Source organism: Neolamprologus brichardi, chromosome 8 (genome assembly GCF_056152115.1).
Source record: "Neolamprologus brichardi isolate AB-2024 chromosome 8, ASM5615211v1, whole genome shotgun sequence".
NCBI lineage: Eukaryota > Metazoa > Chordata > Actinopteri > Cichliformes > Cichlidae > Neolamprologus > Neolamprologus brichardi.
Window position 1 is genome coordinate 6,326,924 of NC_142111.1, and position 18,688 is coordinate 6,345,611.

The window sequence follows — 18,688 nt, forward strand, 5'->3', positions numbered from 1 at the left end:
ACTATATTTGTTGGTTAACCCATTTAACACTGACCTGTGAGTCATTCAAGCTTACAAACTCAAGAGAAGAGTTAAATTTGTCAACACGTAACAGACAATGTAGCAAAAAAACTATTTTAAATTGTACCTTTAGTTACTTTGTTGCTAGCTGAATACGACATATAACTTGTTCTCATTTCTCTAGAGAATTTCTTCTTATTTACTCTTTAAAGAGATAAGAGTAGGTCAGGACTTTTGCATACTAAGATAAGAGATAAGATAAAACTTTATTCATCCCTCGGGTGGGTTCCTCTGGGAAATTTGTTACAACTTTGTTACTACTGTATATAGTTCATGTACCCGGACTTCCTCATTATTAATATTTTAATTTATTAATTACGTGAAGAAAAAAAAAACTTTAGTCTTTATGCACAATTCATTAATAATAATAAGTTGTGCATCTAACAAATTAAGTAAAATGCTACAAATCAAGAAACACAGAAGGAATACAGGGCTTTTCCTCTGATATGGGTGACCTGATTGGGTTGGACCAAATATAAAGAACTATATACTTCAAATTAATAAACACATATAGTCATACATAACATACATATATATATTTTTTTTAAATTTCAATACATTTTGGTCTCATGGGCTATTTTGTCCAGCATGAGGTCATGCTCGTGACGTCATCACAGCTCATTAAAGGGTTCACCTAGACATTTGGAGTCATTATTTTTGTTTTCTACAGAGAAGCAGTTCTTAGCTGTCTTTGTCTGTGCGGGCTTTTAAATTTTTGCATGAAGGAGACAGAGGTCTGCCTACGTGGGTCACCTTCTTTATACTGTGAGGAGCTCCCTGGCCTACCGAAAGCTTCTCCACATTGACTCACAAAGCAACCCTATTAGTTATAACGTGAATGAGTCAGGACACCAGCCAATTCCAAAGCCTGTCCTGTGAGTTTTTGAACTTCTTTGTAGAAACAAAGAATATTTTCAGCTATTGTTTACTCTTTCAAATATTGAATTACCTTTAATCTTTAACAAGCGTGTTTCCACCACTTGGAAAATAAAAATTGCCTCACCAACTCAATTTTTGTGCCAATGTTGGAATTTTGATATAATAACCTGAACGTTTGACTCGTGGAAGGCTTTTTTTCATTGGTAAAAAATAATCGTCCTTTACTGGTTTAGGCATAGAGAAGAAAAGACAACGCTCAAACTCAAACCGAGGCCTAAAACGGCAGAGACAAGAGGAAAACAGCAGATGGCGATAATACTCAGACGCTGACAAAATCCACGAAGAAGAAAAAAAATCCTGGCGGCGTGACGTCACGGCATTTAGCAACCGGCGCGCGGAAGAAGCGGCGTGTTGTCGCTTTATTTACCATTTCCCATTTTCCCATTTGGTAAGCTTCTCTTGTTTGAAAAGTCGTCTGCGTTTTGAAGACAGCCGTGTGTCTCATAGAGAAGATGATTTTCCTCAAACAGACAGAAAAAAACACTCAGTTTAGTTTAGTTGAGTCAGCGTTTATCTTGTTGCGCACTACTACTAGTTAGCACAGAACAGCTAAATAGCTAACTTGGTTGTTGACAGTATTTTTTGACATTTCTGTAACGCTGAATGTTCTTAACTCTTACTGAACAGTGTTTGGCTTTTTTGTGTCTGTGCTTGTATTTATTCTTATTTATGTTGCTGGATAAGCTTATAAAATGTGTCACTTTTCCCTTCTCCGGAATTTGTGGATGTTTCTAGAGTCACTATGGCTTCAGATGACATTGCTCAGCTGGCTGATGCTCTCTCTAAGACCCATGTTGGTGATGGAGAGTTGAGCTACAAAGGTCTTGGACTGAAGCTTGACAATGCAGAATCAGGTGAGAATATGTAGCTCTATTTTTTATTATTTTTTGCTGTTATTCCCTTGTGTGTGCTGTAGACATGAAGGTGATCCTTGTTGACTGCTTAAATCTGACAAATTGATCCCTGTGCTTTCAGCAGAGCAGCTGGCCCAAGACATCAAGCAGTACCAGGGTTTGAGAGCTCTTCGCCTAGAAGGAAACACTCTGGGAGTTGAGGCTGCCCAAGCCATTGCAAAGGCTCTGGAGAACAAAGACATGCTTCAGGTGCTTTCATAGTTCACCATTTCCCATCACAGTAAAGCATCATTTATCATTAGGATTTGATTGTTAGTAAACAACCTTTTCAGATTATTTGTCTTGGTAATCTAATATTTCAAGTGCGTTTCAAACTACAACGATTTTTGCTTAGTTGTAATATTTCATCAAAATTCTTCCATCTTGAATATACAATACTGTTACATTCCAACAGTATTTATACTTTACACTCTCCTGCAGTGTGATACATTCTGTTAACTGTTCCCATTTTTGGTGTCTTTCAGAGATGCTACTGGAGTGACATGTTCACTGGAAGACTACGCTCTGAAATCCCACCAGCCTTGGTGAGAAGCCACTGAGTTACACCCCCAATAAAAGGAAGAATCCATCCTCTTACATACGCTTGAACTGTTAAATATTCCTTTCATGCATGAATTATGAAAACCTCAATCAGAGTTTTTTTTAGTATTTTTATTCATCTTTAGGCATAAAAAAAATATTTTTGAACTTCATTTTTTTTTAAACATGTACTTTTCAAAGAGTTTTTTTTTTAACATGTCAGTGCAATGTGTCACTGGTGGAAGGGTATGAAGTGACACATCAGTGTCCAACGTAGTGGTGGTTTATGTGCAATCAGCACTGACACAAATACAAGAAAACAACCTTTGAATAGCTGTCCACTGTAGTGACCACTATGCGTGAAAGGGATATCACATCAGTTTTCTGTGTATGAATGTTGATGTTCTTTTACACTTCCTGAAAATTTCTTGTGTTCATACATGCACAATCTAATGTGCTTTATACTGTTCTGTATTTTTTTTCTGTTCTTGTGCTTCAGAGGTCCATGGGGAGTGCAATAATGAGTGCAGGGGCCAGGCTGACTGAGCTGGACCTGAGTGATAACGCTTTTGGGCCAGATGGTGTCAAAGGAATCGAGCAGCTGCTTAAGAGCCCCTCCTGCCACACCTTGAGGGAGCTAAAGCTCAACAATTGTGGTATGGGGATTGGTGGAGGAAAGGTGAGCTCTCAAACAGCTTTGTCAAATAATATATAGACGAAGACACACATTTATTTATGTTAGTTGCCCATCAATCACACCCTGATTGTCTTATTTTAAATTTGCTATGGTTGTGTACAGAGGTACAGGCTCAAATTATGTACGTAAATGTGGGCTTTTTAATGTAGTTAACAGATTTTTAAAAATCTAACACTTTATTGTGTATTTGCATTATAGTTCCAACAGCATCTGTGTTTGTATGTTTAATATAGATCTTGTCTGAAGCCCTGATTGAATGCCACAGACAGTCATCGTCTCTTGGAGCTCCACTTAGACTGAGAGTGTTTATAGCAGGGAGGAACCGCCTGGAAAATGAAGGAGCTAGTGCCTTGGCTAAGGCCTTTCAGGTACAAAATACTCCCACCTTGTTCAGTTTTACATTACCGTAAATGTGACGTTTAGTAACTGTAATGATATTATGGACTTTTGATTTGGGAGGAACAAAGACCATTTCTGTTTCATGATGCACTTTCTTCCTCGCTTTCACATCAGCTGATGGGCAGCCTTGAAGAGATTCACATGCCCCAGAATGGAATAAACTACTCAGGTGTGATGGCGTTAGCTTCAGCCATTCGACATAACCCAGAGCTTCGAGTCCTCAACCTCAATGACAACACTTTCACCAAGAAGGGCTCACTGCCCATGGCACAGGTGAGATCCATATTTTTTTTCAGCAACTTTCTGTAAGCAGAGAGGACCTTTATCCGGTGTTTGACTGTGTCCCCGAATTCACTTGGCCTTATAGGCTCTGAGGCATCTCAGGAACATCCAAGTGATCAATTTTGGTGACTGTCTGGTCCGTTCTGAGGGGGCTGTCGCCCTCGCTGCAGTCCTGAGAGAAGGACTGCCAATCCTCAAGGTCAGTGTACGATCGCAGCTCAGGACTTGGTTTCCCTTTGTGTCTCCTACATCTCACAGTGCTCTCATGCAACTTTTTTCCAGGAGCTTAATCTGTCATTTGGTGAGATCACTGAAGCAGCAGCACTAGTGGTGGCTCAGGCTGTTGCAGACAAAGCTGATCTGGAGAAATTGGATCTGAACGGTATGCACATTGACCATGAAATGGGTCTTTATGTGTTTGGAGAAAGAAGATCCAGGTTGATTGAACAATGCTGCAGAAATGTAAAATAAAAAGACATTTTTAGTTTGCAAAGTCTGAAACTGGTTTTGTTTGTGGCTGATAGGTAACTGTCTCGGAGAGGAGGGCTGTGAGGCTTTGAGAGAGGCTATGGAGAACATGAACAAAGGAGACGTGCTCGAGTCACTCAGGTAATGCAGGTTTTAAAAATCCATAATCATTTTCAGTGTTTAACTGCACAAACATGCAAACAATAGATTTAAAACTTTCACTGCTACAGTGATGATGAGGGAGATGAGGATGATGAAGATGACAGTGGAAACGATGATGATGACGACGACGACGATGATGTCAGTGATGACTGCAATGAAGAGAATGAAGAGGGCAGTGAAATCGCAAAGGAAAATGGCATAACAACAAATGGAAATAGTCCTGTTTCGCCTAACAGTCCTGTAAGTTGAAGCTTTATTAGACGAACAGTTGCTTTCATGTGATTGTTGATCAGTTAGTTACTTCACATAAACTGGGAAATGAAGAGTTCTCAGTGATGTCTCTATGTTTGTCCACAGGCGGAGATCACGTCGTTCCTCAGCTGCCCCTCTGCAGAACGGCTTCTCCAGCTGGGAGAGTTGAGGACACACCTTCGGCAAGAGGTTACATGTTTTTAAGTAGTCAGCAAAGTGTTTGTAGCATGTTGGTGTTGGCCTGTTTTACTTTGCTGGAATGGGTTTAACCTGTTGCTGTCTTCTCACCAGGTCGATGCATCTGAGCCACAGAAAGCTGCTGATGCCATTCTGAAAATCGGTTCCCTATACAGTGAAGATCCCGAGACCAAGACCGCTGTTCTGGATACTATCGGTGAATAAAGTCACACTTACATTAGACTGATTCTGCTACTCATTAGTCCCACATTTGCAGGATTCAAAGTTCAAAATAATCCTTATTTGTCTTATACTGGGCCTTGGTGTCTTAATTTAAACCAACTTTCTTCTGATTGGCTGCCCCTCACAAAGGATTAAACAGCAGGTGGAGCTTTTCTGCTCGCAGCTACAGCTGTGTGTCTGAGATGACCATGCCCACTGACTGCATAAAGAGCCAAAAGTAGGAAAACTGAAGTCTGAGCTTTTAACATACAAGGATCATCAGCAAAGACACTGCCGTCATTATTTGAAACTTTTAATATGAGCAGGCACCATTTGAACAGTTTATATATGACTAATTAATGAGAACAACCAAATTAGGTCCTCTGTTACTTTTTATAGTCAAACATTGAAATGCAACACAGCACATCCTTTTCAAAGCTTTGGCATGCAGAGATTCCTCAAATATAATTGCACTGAGTGGGCTGCTTATTAGTGAGGACGTCAAGGTGCAGTTTCTCTCTTGTGCTGTCCTCTTTTTCACGTGGATAGCTTCTCTTCTCTGAGATTCTGACATGCAGTGTGTCACTGTGCTCCACAGATGCAATGTTGAAGAAGCTCCTCTCTGGCTCCACCCTCCAATCATACTGCTTCCTCTCCACACTGCTGGTCATGATGGGACTACTCAAGGTAAAGCTTCGCTGCAGTGCTTCCTATTATGTAACACTTCACGAGAAACTATAAACAGAATATCAGTCATTTACATGCACAGAGTAGGTTCGGCAGGGCTCCAAATCTGCTGGCAGAGATTAGACATCCAAATATTTAAGGAACTTCAGCGATCCATAATTCTGTTATATCTCAGAATTTATCTTAAGAGAGCCATAGTACTTGATATTTCCTAGTACTGTGTGATCCAATACCGAGTAAATACAAGGCCAGTATTGATGATGCTGATACTTTGAACCTGTAAAGGCAGCTTGTGTGGGGAGAGCATTGTGTCATAATAATAATAATAATGGATTGGATTTATATATAGCGCTTTTCAAGGCACCCAAAGCGCTTTACAATACCACTATTCATTCACTCTCGCATTCATATACTGGTGGAGGCAAACTACGGTTGTAGCCACAGCTGCCCTGGGGCAGACTGACAGAAGCGAGGCTGCCATATCGCGCCATCGGCCCCTCTGGCCAACACCAGTAGGCGGTAGGGTAAAGTGTCTTGCCCAAGGACACAACGACCAGGACAGAGAGCCCGGGGATCGAACCGGCGACCTTCCGGTTACAGATACGCTTCCCAACCCCCTGAGCCACGGTCGCCCCATACTCATGAGTTATGAGATGAATAATCATCAATTTGCAAATTCTGAACACATTTAATGACTACTAAATCACTGAGTTTTACTTTTCAAAATAATTAGTTAATATAACAAAACTCACCTTTCAGCTGTTTATGTATTTTAAAACTGGGATTTTTGGAGACCTGGACTTGTGTCTGTGTCTGTCTCTAAAGCAGTTTTTGGTCATCTTGTGTTGTTTAAATGTTATATGGGTTATAAATCAAACAGATGTGACAGTCAACACAAAAAGGTTCAGACATTTTTCATTGTGCATGTTTGAAGTATATTTTTTTTATATTTTATTATTACTGGAAAAAAGTAATAATAACATGAAGAGGGTTTTATACTGAACTTGGTGGTTAAAAACAAAGTATTGATCCTGTCATGCTAGTATTGATCCAATACCAGCATTGGTATTGCTACTATCTATATATGGGTCAGTCCATCCACCGTTCATACCCAAAAGATTTGTATTTATTATTTTAACATATTCACATAATTCCTATTAAAAAGCTGATCTTTGTCCTGGAAAGTTTTCAGGCAAATCTGTAATGGCCAGGTTATAAGTTGTTTTTAAATGTGGTGAGCCTTTTCTTTATTGTTTTCACTTCCAGGGAGAGGGGAAGACAAAAAAGGCTTTGCTGGTCCCGGGTCAGCTGCTATGTTTGGAACATGCTGTCCAGCAGGAATACTTCCCTAAGCATGATGCCTCACTGCTTCACATCTTCCTGTCCAGGTAGAACAGTCTTTCATCACCTCGACTTAGTTTAACTTCATATTTATATTTAAATGTGTGTTAGCCTGTTGCATGAGTGGGACCGCAGCCTCACATGTGCACATTTTTGTTTGACTCTTCAGGAACGGTGGGGTTCTCAAGTCATGTGGCAGCGCCAGAGAGAGGCTGAGCTCTGCTTTGGAGAGGAGGTGCCAGGATTAACATTGAGTTAACCGACACAGGGGCACACTCTGCACTCACATTCAGTTTTTCACCTTTGAAAAACAAGCAGGGATGTTTTTTTGGGGGGGTTTCTAGTCAAAGGCCAAGTCCAACCACTGATTTCTGCTCCTGACATTCATATTCTATGAAGGCTTCACAGAGACTGTCCAAGAATGTCTTAATTTTTATTTTTCTACTTGTGCTTGTGACTTATATTTTTATAGAAAATAGATACAAATGCTTTAAAAAAGAAAAAAAGTTCACATCAATCAGACTTGAGTTTAATGTGTTTAAAATGATTAATGACTGTAACCTGAAATGAAGCGAACATCCTACATTTAGTAATTAATCGAGTTAAAATTTACAAATTTAAAAAAAATTACACAAAAAGGAATTTATTTCAGAAACATGCTTTTATATCTGTGGAAATCTCTGGTTTAACATATCATCAGTGTTTCTGAAATAAATTGAGAAATTTGTAGACGAGATCCCACCAGTGTGGCAGACGCTGATACAACTACTGATTTTTGTGAAAACCTGGTTCAGGAGTGCTAAGACAGAAATTGTGATGCCAACATTATTATAATCTATAAGTAAAATAAATAAAAAGGTGTCATTTTGATATGTATTTGAATAAATTCTTTAAAGGGAAAGAAGAGCAACTTTAGGGAGAGTTTGTTTACTCACAGCTATCATTGTGCTGCTCATAGGGACCAACCCATACTGCAGGATCATCATGATCAGGGACCAGAATCACTTTTATTTGGAGTTTCTTATATGACTTTATGTTGCACAACGTCCTGTGTATTACCTCATATAGCTCTGTGTGTTGGTGGTATTATGAGAATGGAATATTGCATTTAGATCATCTGTTTGATTGTGCATCTATTCCTTGAGGATAACTTTGGTTTACCTGATTGGTAATTTGTACCAAATGTTCTGTCTTAAATATAGTTCATCTAACAAACCTGACACCCTCTTTGTTTGTCTGAGTGTTTTCACAGTCATGTCTGCAACAGCCGCCTTTGAACTCATTCTAAGAAAATTAATGTTTTGGGGGGGGTTGAGTGGTGATGTTTATTAGTATCGGTCCTCGGATAGCATCCATGTTGAATAAAACAGGTGAGATGAATAATGGAGCATCGCATCAAAACACAAAGAATTAAACTTAAGGAATATAATCTGCCCAGTTAGGAAGCAGAAACTGTTATGAGTGTAGTTTACCTGCTTTGGTGTAAATAAAAGTGACAACAGGTGCATGGGACAGGCAACAGAATAAACCCCCCTCTCACAGATCATTGATCTTATCCCTCCTGGCTGATTCTTGCCACTATTGCATGAGACTGTCCCTGCATCGCACTGAGGCTTCACAGAAAGTCCAACTCCAGGATGACATATCCATAGGTGCTATCACAAGAAGGCACAGACTAAAGTGTGGAGGAGAGATGAGGAGCCGTGGATAGGGCTGTAGAATAGCATCAACCCAGCATCAGGACCAGTAGCTGCTCATCTGTATGAGAAGTAACAGCCCCATAATGCCATCTAGCATGACCAGTGTGGCAGTGGGGTAGAGATGGTCTGTGTAGGCATATCCTTGAAGAGAACACAGACCTCGACTTGGTATCCTGACTGCTGTAGGTACCAGAATGAAATCCTCAGACCAAATGTGGGTGGAGAATAATTCCCAGCCTCATGTGACCAGTGTTTTTATGCTGTTCCTGAACAACAAAGTCAGCAATGCCATTGACTGATCCTCAAAGACCTCTGGGACATTATGGATCACTGCACCTGTCACCAAATTACCTGATCCAGGTCTGGTTAATCTGAGATCTCACAGATCCATTGTAACCAAAGCAGGAGAAAGGGATTAATAATCATTTATGGCTTCTGATTTTAACTGTGTTACACTGTGATCAGAGTTTTTACATATTTTAATGTATTTTTTTTAAATGTCACTTTCATTTTTAGTGGTGCATATGAAAGTTAGACTTTAGTGTTGGCTCTGAGGTGACTGATTCTCCTCAATTTGGGCTGAACTAGTCCTTTAATAAACTGAGGCGCAGTGAGCAGACTGCAGCAGAGGGGTTGGAGGTGGAGGTAGCCAAGGAGCAGACGTGAAAGAAGGGGATAGACGGAGTTTGTTTTGGATGGGGCGACAAGCAGGGGAAGAGCGGCGGAGTTCGTGACTGAGGGACCAGTAGCGCTCTGCAGCTGGACGGAACCGCCACGGTGAGTTTGTGCGTAAAGGGGTTTCTTATCATTGAATGTCCGGATTTAAAAGTATTACACACATTCAAACAATCGTAATGGTGTCCGGGAAACACTTAAACAGGCCGGAACGGTTAATACCCGATGCTCAGGTATTTAGTCCTGCATTTTGTTTTGCGTCAAAAAGGAAAGTATCGTGTTTTAATAGCGAACCTTAGTATTTTTTTGTAATAAGCACTTGACTTGAACAAATGTAACCTGATATCTACACAAATCATATTCAGATTTTTTGTAATGATCGTAGTTTAGGCTAAATCAGTGTCTCGAGGCTGTACAGTGCCTGCTATGTCGCACTGCCCGGTGGACAGGCGTGTGTTCAGGGGAGACTCATGTTGGCACAGCCCCGGCAGAGAAAGACAGTGCGCCTTTGTGCACGGCCGGTGCGGCTGCTCCTCCGCGGTTTGGACCTGTTGATCCCGGGGGAACGAAGACAAACAGCCCGAACTGAGGAAATTCCTTCCTCTCTAGTTTCTGGGCCTCTTTCTGTTCAGGTGGTTGCTCGAAAAAAAAATATGGCGTGAATAAATATGAAACTAGCAGTTTAATTCTTTTTAAACGTGTGGTACAGCTTCGTTTCCCTGATGCTTGAGATGACACCAAGTATTTTCAACCTTTTATACCAATCTTATCATTGACTTCAAGTGCACATAGCAAATAAGTTCATGAATTTGCCGTTTGTGTTGTGCGGTCAATAATTTCTTTAAGGTCACAGTTTTAACAGAAAAAAAATAGCCATAGCATACTGCACGTGTCCACATTTCCAGAGTCCAAACTGTAGAGTGTGGAGCTCTGAAGCTTTTCAAGTCCGTTCCTGTGGATCAGCACTGTTGATCCAACATGGGAATGTGGTTTTAAGGCATTCCAGTGAAGACTACAGCAGACCAATCTGACCAAATGGCATTAATCCCCAAAAGTGCAGAAGGATTTTTTTTTTTTTATATTACCTTCAGCTTTGGAAAGGGAAAAATAACTGAATGACACCGAATTCAGTGATAATAACATTTTTTAAAACTTCTTCTGAGAACGACATTCCTTATGATTCTACTAACCAAGGACAATTTCCAACCTTTTTGCAGGTTAAAAGACTTATTTTTAGTTCAATGAGATTCTATTACAATGACATCTCTTACATCAATAACACGTTGATGCAAATCTGTCAATAAAAATGTGCTTAAAGTAGCAAGTGTAAAAAAACAAAACAAAATACCTCTAAAAGAAGTTGCCTCTGTAACTGATATATTAGTACATTAATACAATTTTTTATCCAAATGCATTATTTTACATATAAATTAATGTTGAAGCTGCCAACATGAACAGAAAACTGGAAAGCTGTATGCATGAATAAATTTTCTATTACGGTACATCACCGCTAAAAATAAAAAAAAAAAACGAATCAGCGGTAATTTGTTGGCGTACGTGCACCTTAAACATTTAGCATTGCAGTTTGACATGTTATGAATGAGTTATGTGGCCAAACTAAAAGAGTGAATCAGGGTTTTTCCTACAGATGGACCTCCCCGTTACCTTTTGGATTCTGCTGATCAGCCCGCTGGTCCTCTGCGTCCCTGCAGTCCAAGCAGCAAAATGCCCACAGGAGTGTTTCTGTGACCAAATCCAACTCACTGTGACCTGTGTCAACAAGAACCTGACCCAGGTTCCTCCTGCTGTCGATGAGGTATCTATAAACATATACACTTACTGGTCAGTTTGTTAGGTACACCTTGCCAGCACCAGGTCGTATCTGCTCAGATTCAGCAAGGTCCTAAAACATTCCTCACAGATTTTGGTCCATATTAGGATGATAGCATCACACAGCTGCTGCACATTTGTCTGCTGCACATCTAAAAAGTCTAGATGGAAATGATTAGCAACAATACTCAGGTAAGCTGTGGTGTTTAAACAATCCTCAAAAATGGGGTTGTTTAAACAATTCTCTGTTGAACAGGTAAAGAATGATAAGGCTTCGGCTAAACTTCCAAAGCTGTAGTACCTTTTAAATACTTATTATTACCCTCTAATATATAATCTCTTTTCCTCATAGATAACAGTGAAACTGGACCTTCGAGGTAATGACATACAGGAACTCCCCACTGGGGCTTTCATGCACACCCCCTACCTGACTCACCTGTCGCTGCAGCGCTGTAACATCCACAAGGTGAAGGAGGGGGCGTTCCGTGGCCTCGGTCGCCTGGTCTTCCTCAACCTTGCCAACAACAACATTGACATCCTCTACCAGGTATTATTAGACTTAAACCACATATATCCCATTATCATTTTAAGTGGTTTTTAAAAACTAAAATTAACTTTAAGAAGTCTACCCAACCATTTTCAGTGCAGTCCTTTATTTTTTATGATTCTAGGAGTCATTTGATGGTTTGTCCTCACTAAAGCAGCTTATTATTGACCGTAATCGTGTGGAAGAGATCCAGCCTGGAGCGTTCTCTCAGCTGGGCTTCCTCAACCTGCTCTCCCTCTCACACAATCAGCTGGTTTACATCCCTAATATGGCATTCCAGGTACCCACACTAAACAGTCTGTACAAAATACTTCGAAATGGAAAATTTCAAATATTTTAAAGAGATGCATGTCTTGTTGGAGCCTTAAATAAAATGCCAGCTTCCTTTGCTTTCAGGGCCTGCAGAATATCAAGTGGCTTCGTCTTAGTTACAACTTTCTAAACTACCTGGACACTGAAGCCTTTGCTGGACTGTTCACACTAACTCGTCTCAGCCTGGATCACAACGAGTTACAGTTTTTCCCCACTGAGACCATGACCAGGTGAAGTGAGAGGCACCATCACTCAGCATTGGAGCTAAACAGGAATCTCACACTGGATGTAAATCTAGAGAAAAACTAAAATCCAATGTGACAATTATGACATCATAATTAACAGCAAAGTACAGGCCCGCTGGGTGCTTTACACACACTAGAGAAAAAGCTTAAGAAAGCTTCTTCTGGCATTTGACTTCTGAAGCTGAAAAAATGTCACATCTCTCTCTTTTTTAATTATTGATTACCAATAATTAAAAGAGTCCAATTTGTATCACTTAAAAAAAAAAATAGAGAATAGAATTGGCAAGGTCTCCAAAGACTCCACCCCACACTTTGAAAACCACTGTCAAAGACTGTACATTAAAGATGGACATAGCCACTGTGAATCACAGTGGGCCTCAACCTTTGATATTTTAGGCATTGCAACGTTGGTTTGTTTCTACTGGATGTGATGATCAATAGGTTGAACTGACTGAAAAACTTAGGACACCGCATGAGTTGTCAGTCACAAGGTGGCCACACCCTAAAGCAATGGTTCCCATTCTTTATCCAATGTTCCCCGATAGTCTTGTCAGAGTCAAAAAAGCGCTTTCCTTCACTCTTCAACAGATTCTGTGTTCGTGAGTTCAAATGAACTCCCATTCCTTGATTTGTGTTAGCTAACTGTTTCAGTTGTACATAACTATTAACTTACTTCTTTCAAAATGGTAAGCTAATAGTTATGCACTGCCTTGAGCGGACATTCTTGGACTCGCTCCAAATTGTAACTTTTAGGGGCTTTTTGGGGAACGTTCCCTGAAGGTTACTGTTTGTTAGGTTTATGCTACGGATCAGTAAAGTAGTCAATTCCTTTGCTTTAGATAACAAGTTCAACTGATTACCTGTTATGTTTTTGCTGTTCTGTTAATGACATCATGTTTACAGAATGTTAAGCTGCTTATCCATACCAGTAGCCATTAATTTATTGGTTACTTTTCTAAGTTATTTTAATTTATTTGTTTTGTTTCTTTAACTGTTTGACCATTATGTATAGATTATTATTATCTTCTGCAGTGCAGACCATTGACTCATTAGGAAAGCGTTTTTAGGGAGAGATATGTAGAGTCTCCCCCTGCTGGCCATTACAAAGGATGCAGATTTAAGGTTGTTAGGCCTCAAAGGTGAAGCCTAGTGGGTTCACTCTTCAGTATAACAGGGTCTATCCATCATTTATGTGCTATCTATTAACATTTATAAGTTAAGCTGGTTGATATTGCAATTTAAGTTTTTTTTTAATTAGGCTCTCCTATTTCTAGATAGAGAAGAAAATAGAAAATCCTTAGGTTTTAAATAAAGTGATAAGTTGTGTGATATTAATCAGTAGAAAGAACAAAAGGGATTCCATGTTTTGTCAAATCCCTCTCTCACAGACAGTATAGTCCCTTGTCTGACCAAACTTCAACACAATGGACAGAAAGTCATTTGTTAAACTCAGACACCTGATGTCTGTGTTGACAAAGAGTAATAAGAGTAATAATCATTGTTCTTATTTCCTGCCTTGTTCTTTTCTGCATCCAGGCTGCCAGAGGTGACTCGTCTCGATCTCAGCTACAACCCCATGACGTACCTGGGGGAGGAGGCTGTGTCCATGCCCAAGCTGACCCACCTCTTCCTGGACCACATGTCCCTGCAGGACCTGGTGAACACAGCTGTTTCAAAATCCCCCAACCTCATTCACCTGGACATCAGCAATAACCAGCTGCGTGTCATCCAGCCCTTCGCCGAAGGCTCGCCAAAGCTGTCCCGTCTAAACCTGGCCGGGAATCCAATCCTCTGCAACTGTTACCTGCGTCCACTCAGGTACGGTGGGTTTTTGTTGCTCTTGTCCTGACAGCTTCAGGAAACCTCAGGGAAGTGATCAGCACTTTGTTCTTTTCTTTTTTTCCCCTATTCTGCAGAGAGTGGGCTATCTATATCAAAGTGAAGCTGATGGGGACTTGTGGAGGGCCATCCCATCTTTCAGGTGAGAGCCTGGATGCTGTCCACCCTTCTGAGCTGAGATGCCAGAGTCAGGAAGACATCATAAAAGAAGAAGAAGCAGCCAGGATCATGCCACGACCCACTGAAGAACCGAACAAGGTCAAGTGTCCTGCCAACTGTGTCTGTGAGGCGAGTGTCACTACTTTTTTGTATATTTATATTTCATTTAATGCCTACCATATTTTCCACGCTGACTTTAACCTCTTTACCTGCGTTTGCCAATGATAGTAGGATGTAGTTGAACACATTGAGGAATACGCTGGATTCTTTATTAGGTTAGAAAATCAATGCCACCTTTAACTCTGTAAAACTAGCGGTTGATTTGCCTTTTTTCCATGTTTGTGTTTTTAAATCTACCAGTTAACAGCCCTCAAGTTCATTGTTGGAAAAAGGGCTTTTTGCAGGAGGTCTCCTCTCTCCAGGAACTCACTCTGCAGGTGGGGGAGATATACAGTGGCTTGCAAAAGTATTCGGCCCCCTTGAACATTTCCACATTTTCTCACATTACAGCCACAAACATGAATCAATTTTATTGGAATTCCATGTGAAAGACCAATACAAAGTGGTGTACACGTGAGAAGTGGAACGAAAATCATACATGATTCCAAACATTTTTTACAAACAAATAACTTCAAAGTGGGGTGTGCGTAATTATTCAGCCCCCTGAGTCAATACTTTGTAGAACCACCTTCTGCTGCAATTACAGCTGCCAGTCTTTTAGGGTATGTCTCTCCCAGCTTTGCACATCTAGAGACTGAATTTATTCTTGCCCATTCTTTGCAAAACAGCTCCAGCTCAGTCAGATTAGATGGACAGCATTTGTGAACAGCAGTTTTCAGATCTTGCCACAGATTCTGAATTGGATTTAGATCTGGACTTTGACTGGACCAACCTAACACATGGATATGTTTTGTTTTAAACTACTCCATTGTTGCCCTGGCTTCATGTGTAGGGTCGTTGTCCTGCTGGAAGGTGAACCTCTGCCCCAGTCTCAAGTCTTTTGCAGACTCCAAGAGGTTTTCTTCCAAGATTTCCCTGTATTTGGCTCCATCCATCTTCCCATCAACTCTGACCAGCTTCCCTGTCCCTGCTGAAGAGAAGCACCCCCAGAGCATGATGCTGCCACCACCATATTTGACAGTGGGGATGGTGTGTTCAGAGTGATGTGCAGTGTTAGTTTTCCGCCACACATAGCGTTTTGCATTTTGGCCAAAAAGTTCCATTTTGGTCTCATCTGACCAGAGCACCTTCTTCACATGTTTGCTGTGTCCCCCACATGGCTTGTGGCAAACCGCAAACGGAACTTCTTCTGGTTTTCTGTTAACAACGGCTTTCTTCTTGACACTCTTGCATAAAGGCCAACTTTGTGCAGTGCAGCTGATTATTGCAATGATGTTGTTTATTATATTGCTCTTTTCTTGCTTGTTTTCTCTTTTTTCTTTCTCAACAGGTGATTCAGGTGATTGATATATGTATATTTTTGTCTGTTTGTTTTGTTGGTTTTTGTTTCTTGCCCTTTATCACCGTTCCTCTTCCCCACTGTTTTTCTTTCCCTACCTCTCTTTCTTTCCCCCAATCATGTTTGCTCCGTGTGTAGCAAGTGAAAATAAAATAAAATTTTATCAGGAGAGGGAAGTGCAAGGTTGAAGTGTTGGTGAGCTCTACATTTCCTTTACCTACCTGTCTACAGGCAGAGACACACCACTCTTCATGTGAGAACCGTGGTCACACTAAAGTGCCTCGCGGTTTCTCTGCCAGCACACGTCTCCTGGACCTGCGTGGCAACAACTTCCACTACATTCCCAGCAACAGCTTCCCCGGTGTCGCCCAGGTCGTGTCCTTGCACCTGCAGCGCTGCAAAATTGTGGATGTAGAAGGAGGGGCTTTCAGCGGGATGAAGGGACTGATATACCTGTACCTGTCTGAGAATGAGCTTACCTCCTTGAGCCCAGATGCCTTTAAAGGTCTTTCACTGGCAACGTTACATTTAGAGTAGATGTTCAGACAAGATCCAAACTCACTTGCTTTTTTTCTTTAAGGTCTCCCTAAGCTGACTTACCTCCATTTGGAAAAGAACCGCTTTACCAGCTTCCCCAAAGGTGTCTTCAAACTGGTGCCCAGTCTGCTTGCACTTCATCTGGAGAACAACTCCATCACTAAGCTGGAGCCAGGTATCATGACGGGGGCTGAGGGTTTGAGAGCTCTCTATCTCACCGGGAATGCCATTGTGCACGTGTCGCCCAGGGCTCTTTACCAGGCAAATGACTTGGACATGCTTCACCTGGGAGGAAATAAGCTCAAGGAGGTGCCCACTGAGGCACTGAGCAAGGCTGGGAATCTCCGAGACCTCAGGCTGTCCGGAAATTCAATTCGTTGGATCGGATCGAATGCTTTCAAACCTCTGGGGAGGTCACTTAAAGAGCTGTACCTCAATAACATGGGACTGGAGAAGGTGAGCGGGCTTTGTGCACTCTACAAACGTTTTCATATGTAATGTCAATTTTATTCAAACCGATGTGATTGCTTTTGCTGCAGATGTCGCAGAGCGCCCTGGCAGGACTGGGTCCTGGGTTGAGGAGTCTTTTCTTGGAGGGCAACCAGCTGGAGGAGGTCCCTGACTTCCACCCACTCACCGCTTTGGAGGTCATCAATCTCGCTGACAATCCTCTAATGTGTGACTGCCCCCTACTGCCACTACGCATGTAAGACAGCTGCAAGTCAATAATGTAGTTAAATAGGACTGGGGTTTGGACGGTGAGAGATTCTAGTATGCGAAAATGTGAATGTTGGTCATTATGGGAACAAAACCATTTCCAAAGACGCATCTTTATCTTTTAAGATTAGCTTTAAGGTTCACATATTATACCGTTTGGCTCAATAACATTAAATAACTAACAATAGTAACTAATTTGGATCTTTTCTTTTTATCTAGGTGGATTGAGAAAGTTAACCTGAAGGTGCGAGCCACCTGTGCCAATCCACCTGAATTGCGGGGTCGGAGGGTCAAGGATGTCCACGGGTTCAAAGCCTGCCCTGGTGGAGAGAGTCTTCCCTCTGCCCCTGCTGTCACCTCAAAGTCAGCAAAGGCCCCCAAGGCAACCAAACCCAAACCGATGCATCTGAGCGGCCATCGGCAGGTCAAGATGCTCAAGGTCAAATCCAAAATTCGAGGGAGTCCAAACACAAAACAGGGTGCAGCAAAGAAAGCTGCTGAAAGCACAAAGAGACGCAGCATGCCCTGAAACTCCCGCCTTTCGGCGTTGCATCCATTCTGGCGTTTTAAAGTCAGGGCTTCAATGCAAACATCAGCACAGCGCAGAACCAAAGTTTTGAGGTTAAACACTGAACTGAACTGTCCCAGCTGCAGGAGTCGGGCTTTTTTCACACTAATCATTCTTGCTGTCTTAGCACAATGTTGAACAACAGTATAAATTCTTTGTACGGTTGCATTAGTAAGCTATATCATGTTGGGCTTTAACTTTTATCACCTTAAAAGCGCTACAGTCAGGTATTTGCACAGTACTAGTAGTTTTGCCACAGTACATTTTCAATCAAGCAATTAAGATTTAAACTTTGATTTAAGGAGTTTATGTTAAAATTGTAAAACTTAACTGGACAAACTAACATCATTTTTAATATAAGGATTGATTTTAGTACTTGGATGAATATATTTAGCATTTGGCTGATTCTGAACGTTGGGCCTGTATACTCCACATATCATATGACAGAAGATGACCACTGACATCTTCTGTCAGTGGTCACGTCATCAATAAACACTAGCGACAGCTGCCTAGTTTCCACTGGCAGCCACGTTCATGCCCATACCATCACACTGCCTCCACCATGTTTGACACAGGATGTATTCTTCATGAGCTATTTCTCTAATTCTCCATACTCTCCCCTTCCTATCATTCTGGTACAAATTAATCTGTCATATTATGCATATGCACTCTTCTCCAGCAGTCTAATCCAGGGGTGTCAAACTCCAGGCCTTGAAAGCCAGTGTCCTGCAGGTTTTAGATGTATCCTTGATCCAAGACAGCTGATTCAAATGGCTAAATTACCTCCTCAATGTGTCTTGAAGTTCTCCAGAGGCCTGGTAATGAACTAATTATTTGATTCAGGTGTGTTGACCCAGGGTGAGATCTAAAACCTGCAGGACACCGGCCCTCGAGGCCTGGAGTTCCCCACCCCTGGTCTAATCTGTTCTTGCTTTTGACAAATTACTTGGACAGCATTTTGTATTTTTATTCGTGAGGATA

The 18,688-nt window shown here is 41.3% G+C and overlaps 2 protein-coding genes across 2 annotated transcripts; both read left to right on the forward strand.

Annotated features, from left to right (window-relative positions):
* Positions 1-1,305: 1,305 nt before the first annotated feature.
* rangap1b (Ran GTPase activating protein 1b) lies at positions 1,306-8,339 on the forward strand. Its single transcript, XM_087845333.1, has 16 exons — positions 1,306-1,387; positions 1,735-1,853; positions 1,975-2,102; positions 2,378-2,437; positions 2,932-3,111; positions 3,363-3,497; positions 3,643-3,801; positions 3,896-4,009; positions 4,093-4,192; positions 4,335-4,419; positions 4,509-4,680; positions 4,798-4,881; positions 4,984-5,086; positions 5,690-5,778; positions 7,045-7,166; positions 7,289-8,339. Exons 2-16 carry the CDS (start codon positions 1,742-1,744, stop codon positions 7,365-7,367), a joined length of 1,722 nt encoding a protein of 573 aa, XP_087701459.1. The 5' UTR covers positions 1,306-1,387; positions 1,735-1,741; the 3' UTR covers positions 7,368-8,339.
* A 1,176-nt stretch (positions 8,340-9,515) lies between these two features.
* chadlb (chondroadherin-like b) lies at positions 9,516-18,679 on the forward strand. Its single transcript, XM_087845070.1, has 11 exons — positions 9,516-9,596; positions 11,143-11,310; positions 11,677-11,871; positions 11,996-12,151; positions 12,268-12,413; positions 13,965-14,246; positions 14,345-14,559; positions 16,121-16,390; positions 16,466-16,878; positions 16,962-17,128; positions 17,359-18,679. The coding sequence occupies exons 2-11, from the start codon at positions 11,143-11,145 to the stop codon at positions 17,666-17,668; spliced, it is 2,322 nt and encodes a 773-aa protein (XP_087701196.1). The 5' UTR covers positions 9,516-9,596; the 3' UTR covers positions 17,669-18,679.
* The last annotated feature ends 9 nt before the right edge of the window (positions 18,680-18,688 follow it).

Bases quoted from the DNA above. Each gene is read 5' to 3' on its own strand.
- rangap1b (XM_087845333.1), top strand. From the start codon at position 1,742: ATGGCTTCAGATGACATTGCTCAGCTGGCTGATGCTCTCTCTAAGACC. The intron at 5,087-5,689 runs GTGAATAAAGTC...TGTGCTCCACAG, and splicing joins CGCTGTTCTGGATACTATCG to ATGCAATGTTGAAGAAGCTC. The intron at 7,167-7,288 runs GTAGAACAGTCT...TTGACTCTTCAG, and splicing joins CTTCACATCTTCCTGTCCAG to GAACGGTGGGGTTCTCAAGT.
- chadlb (XM_087845070.1), top strand. From the start codon at position 11,143: ATGGACCTCCCCGTTACCTTTTGGATTCTGCTGATCAGCCCGCTGGTC. The intron at 12,152-12,267 runs GTACCCACACTA...CTTTGCTTTCAG, and splicing joins TCCCTAATATGGCATTCCAG to GGCCTGCAGAATATCAAGTG. The intron at 14,560-16,120 runs GTGTCACTACTT...GTCTACAGGCAG, and splicing joins CAACTGTGTCTGTGAGGCGA to AGACACACCACTCTTCATGT.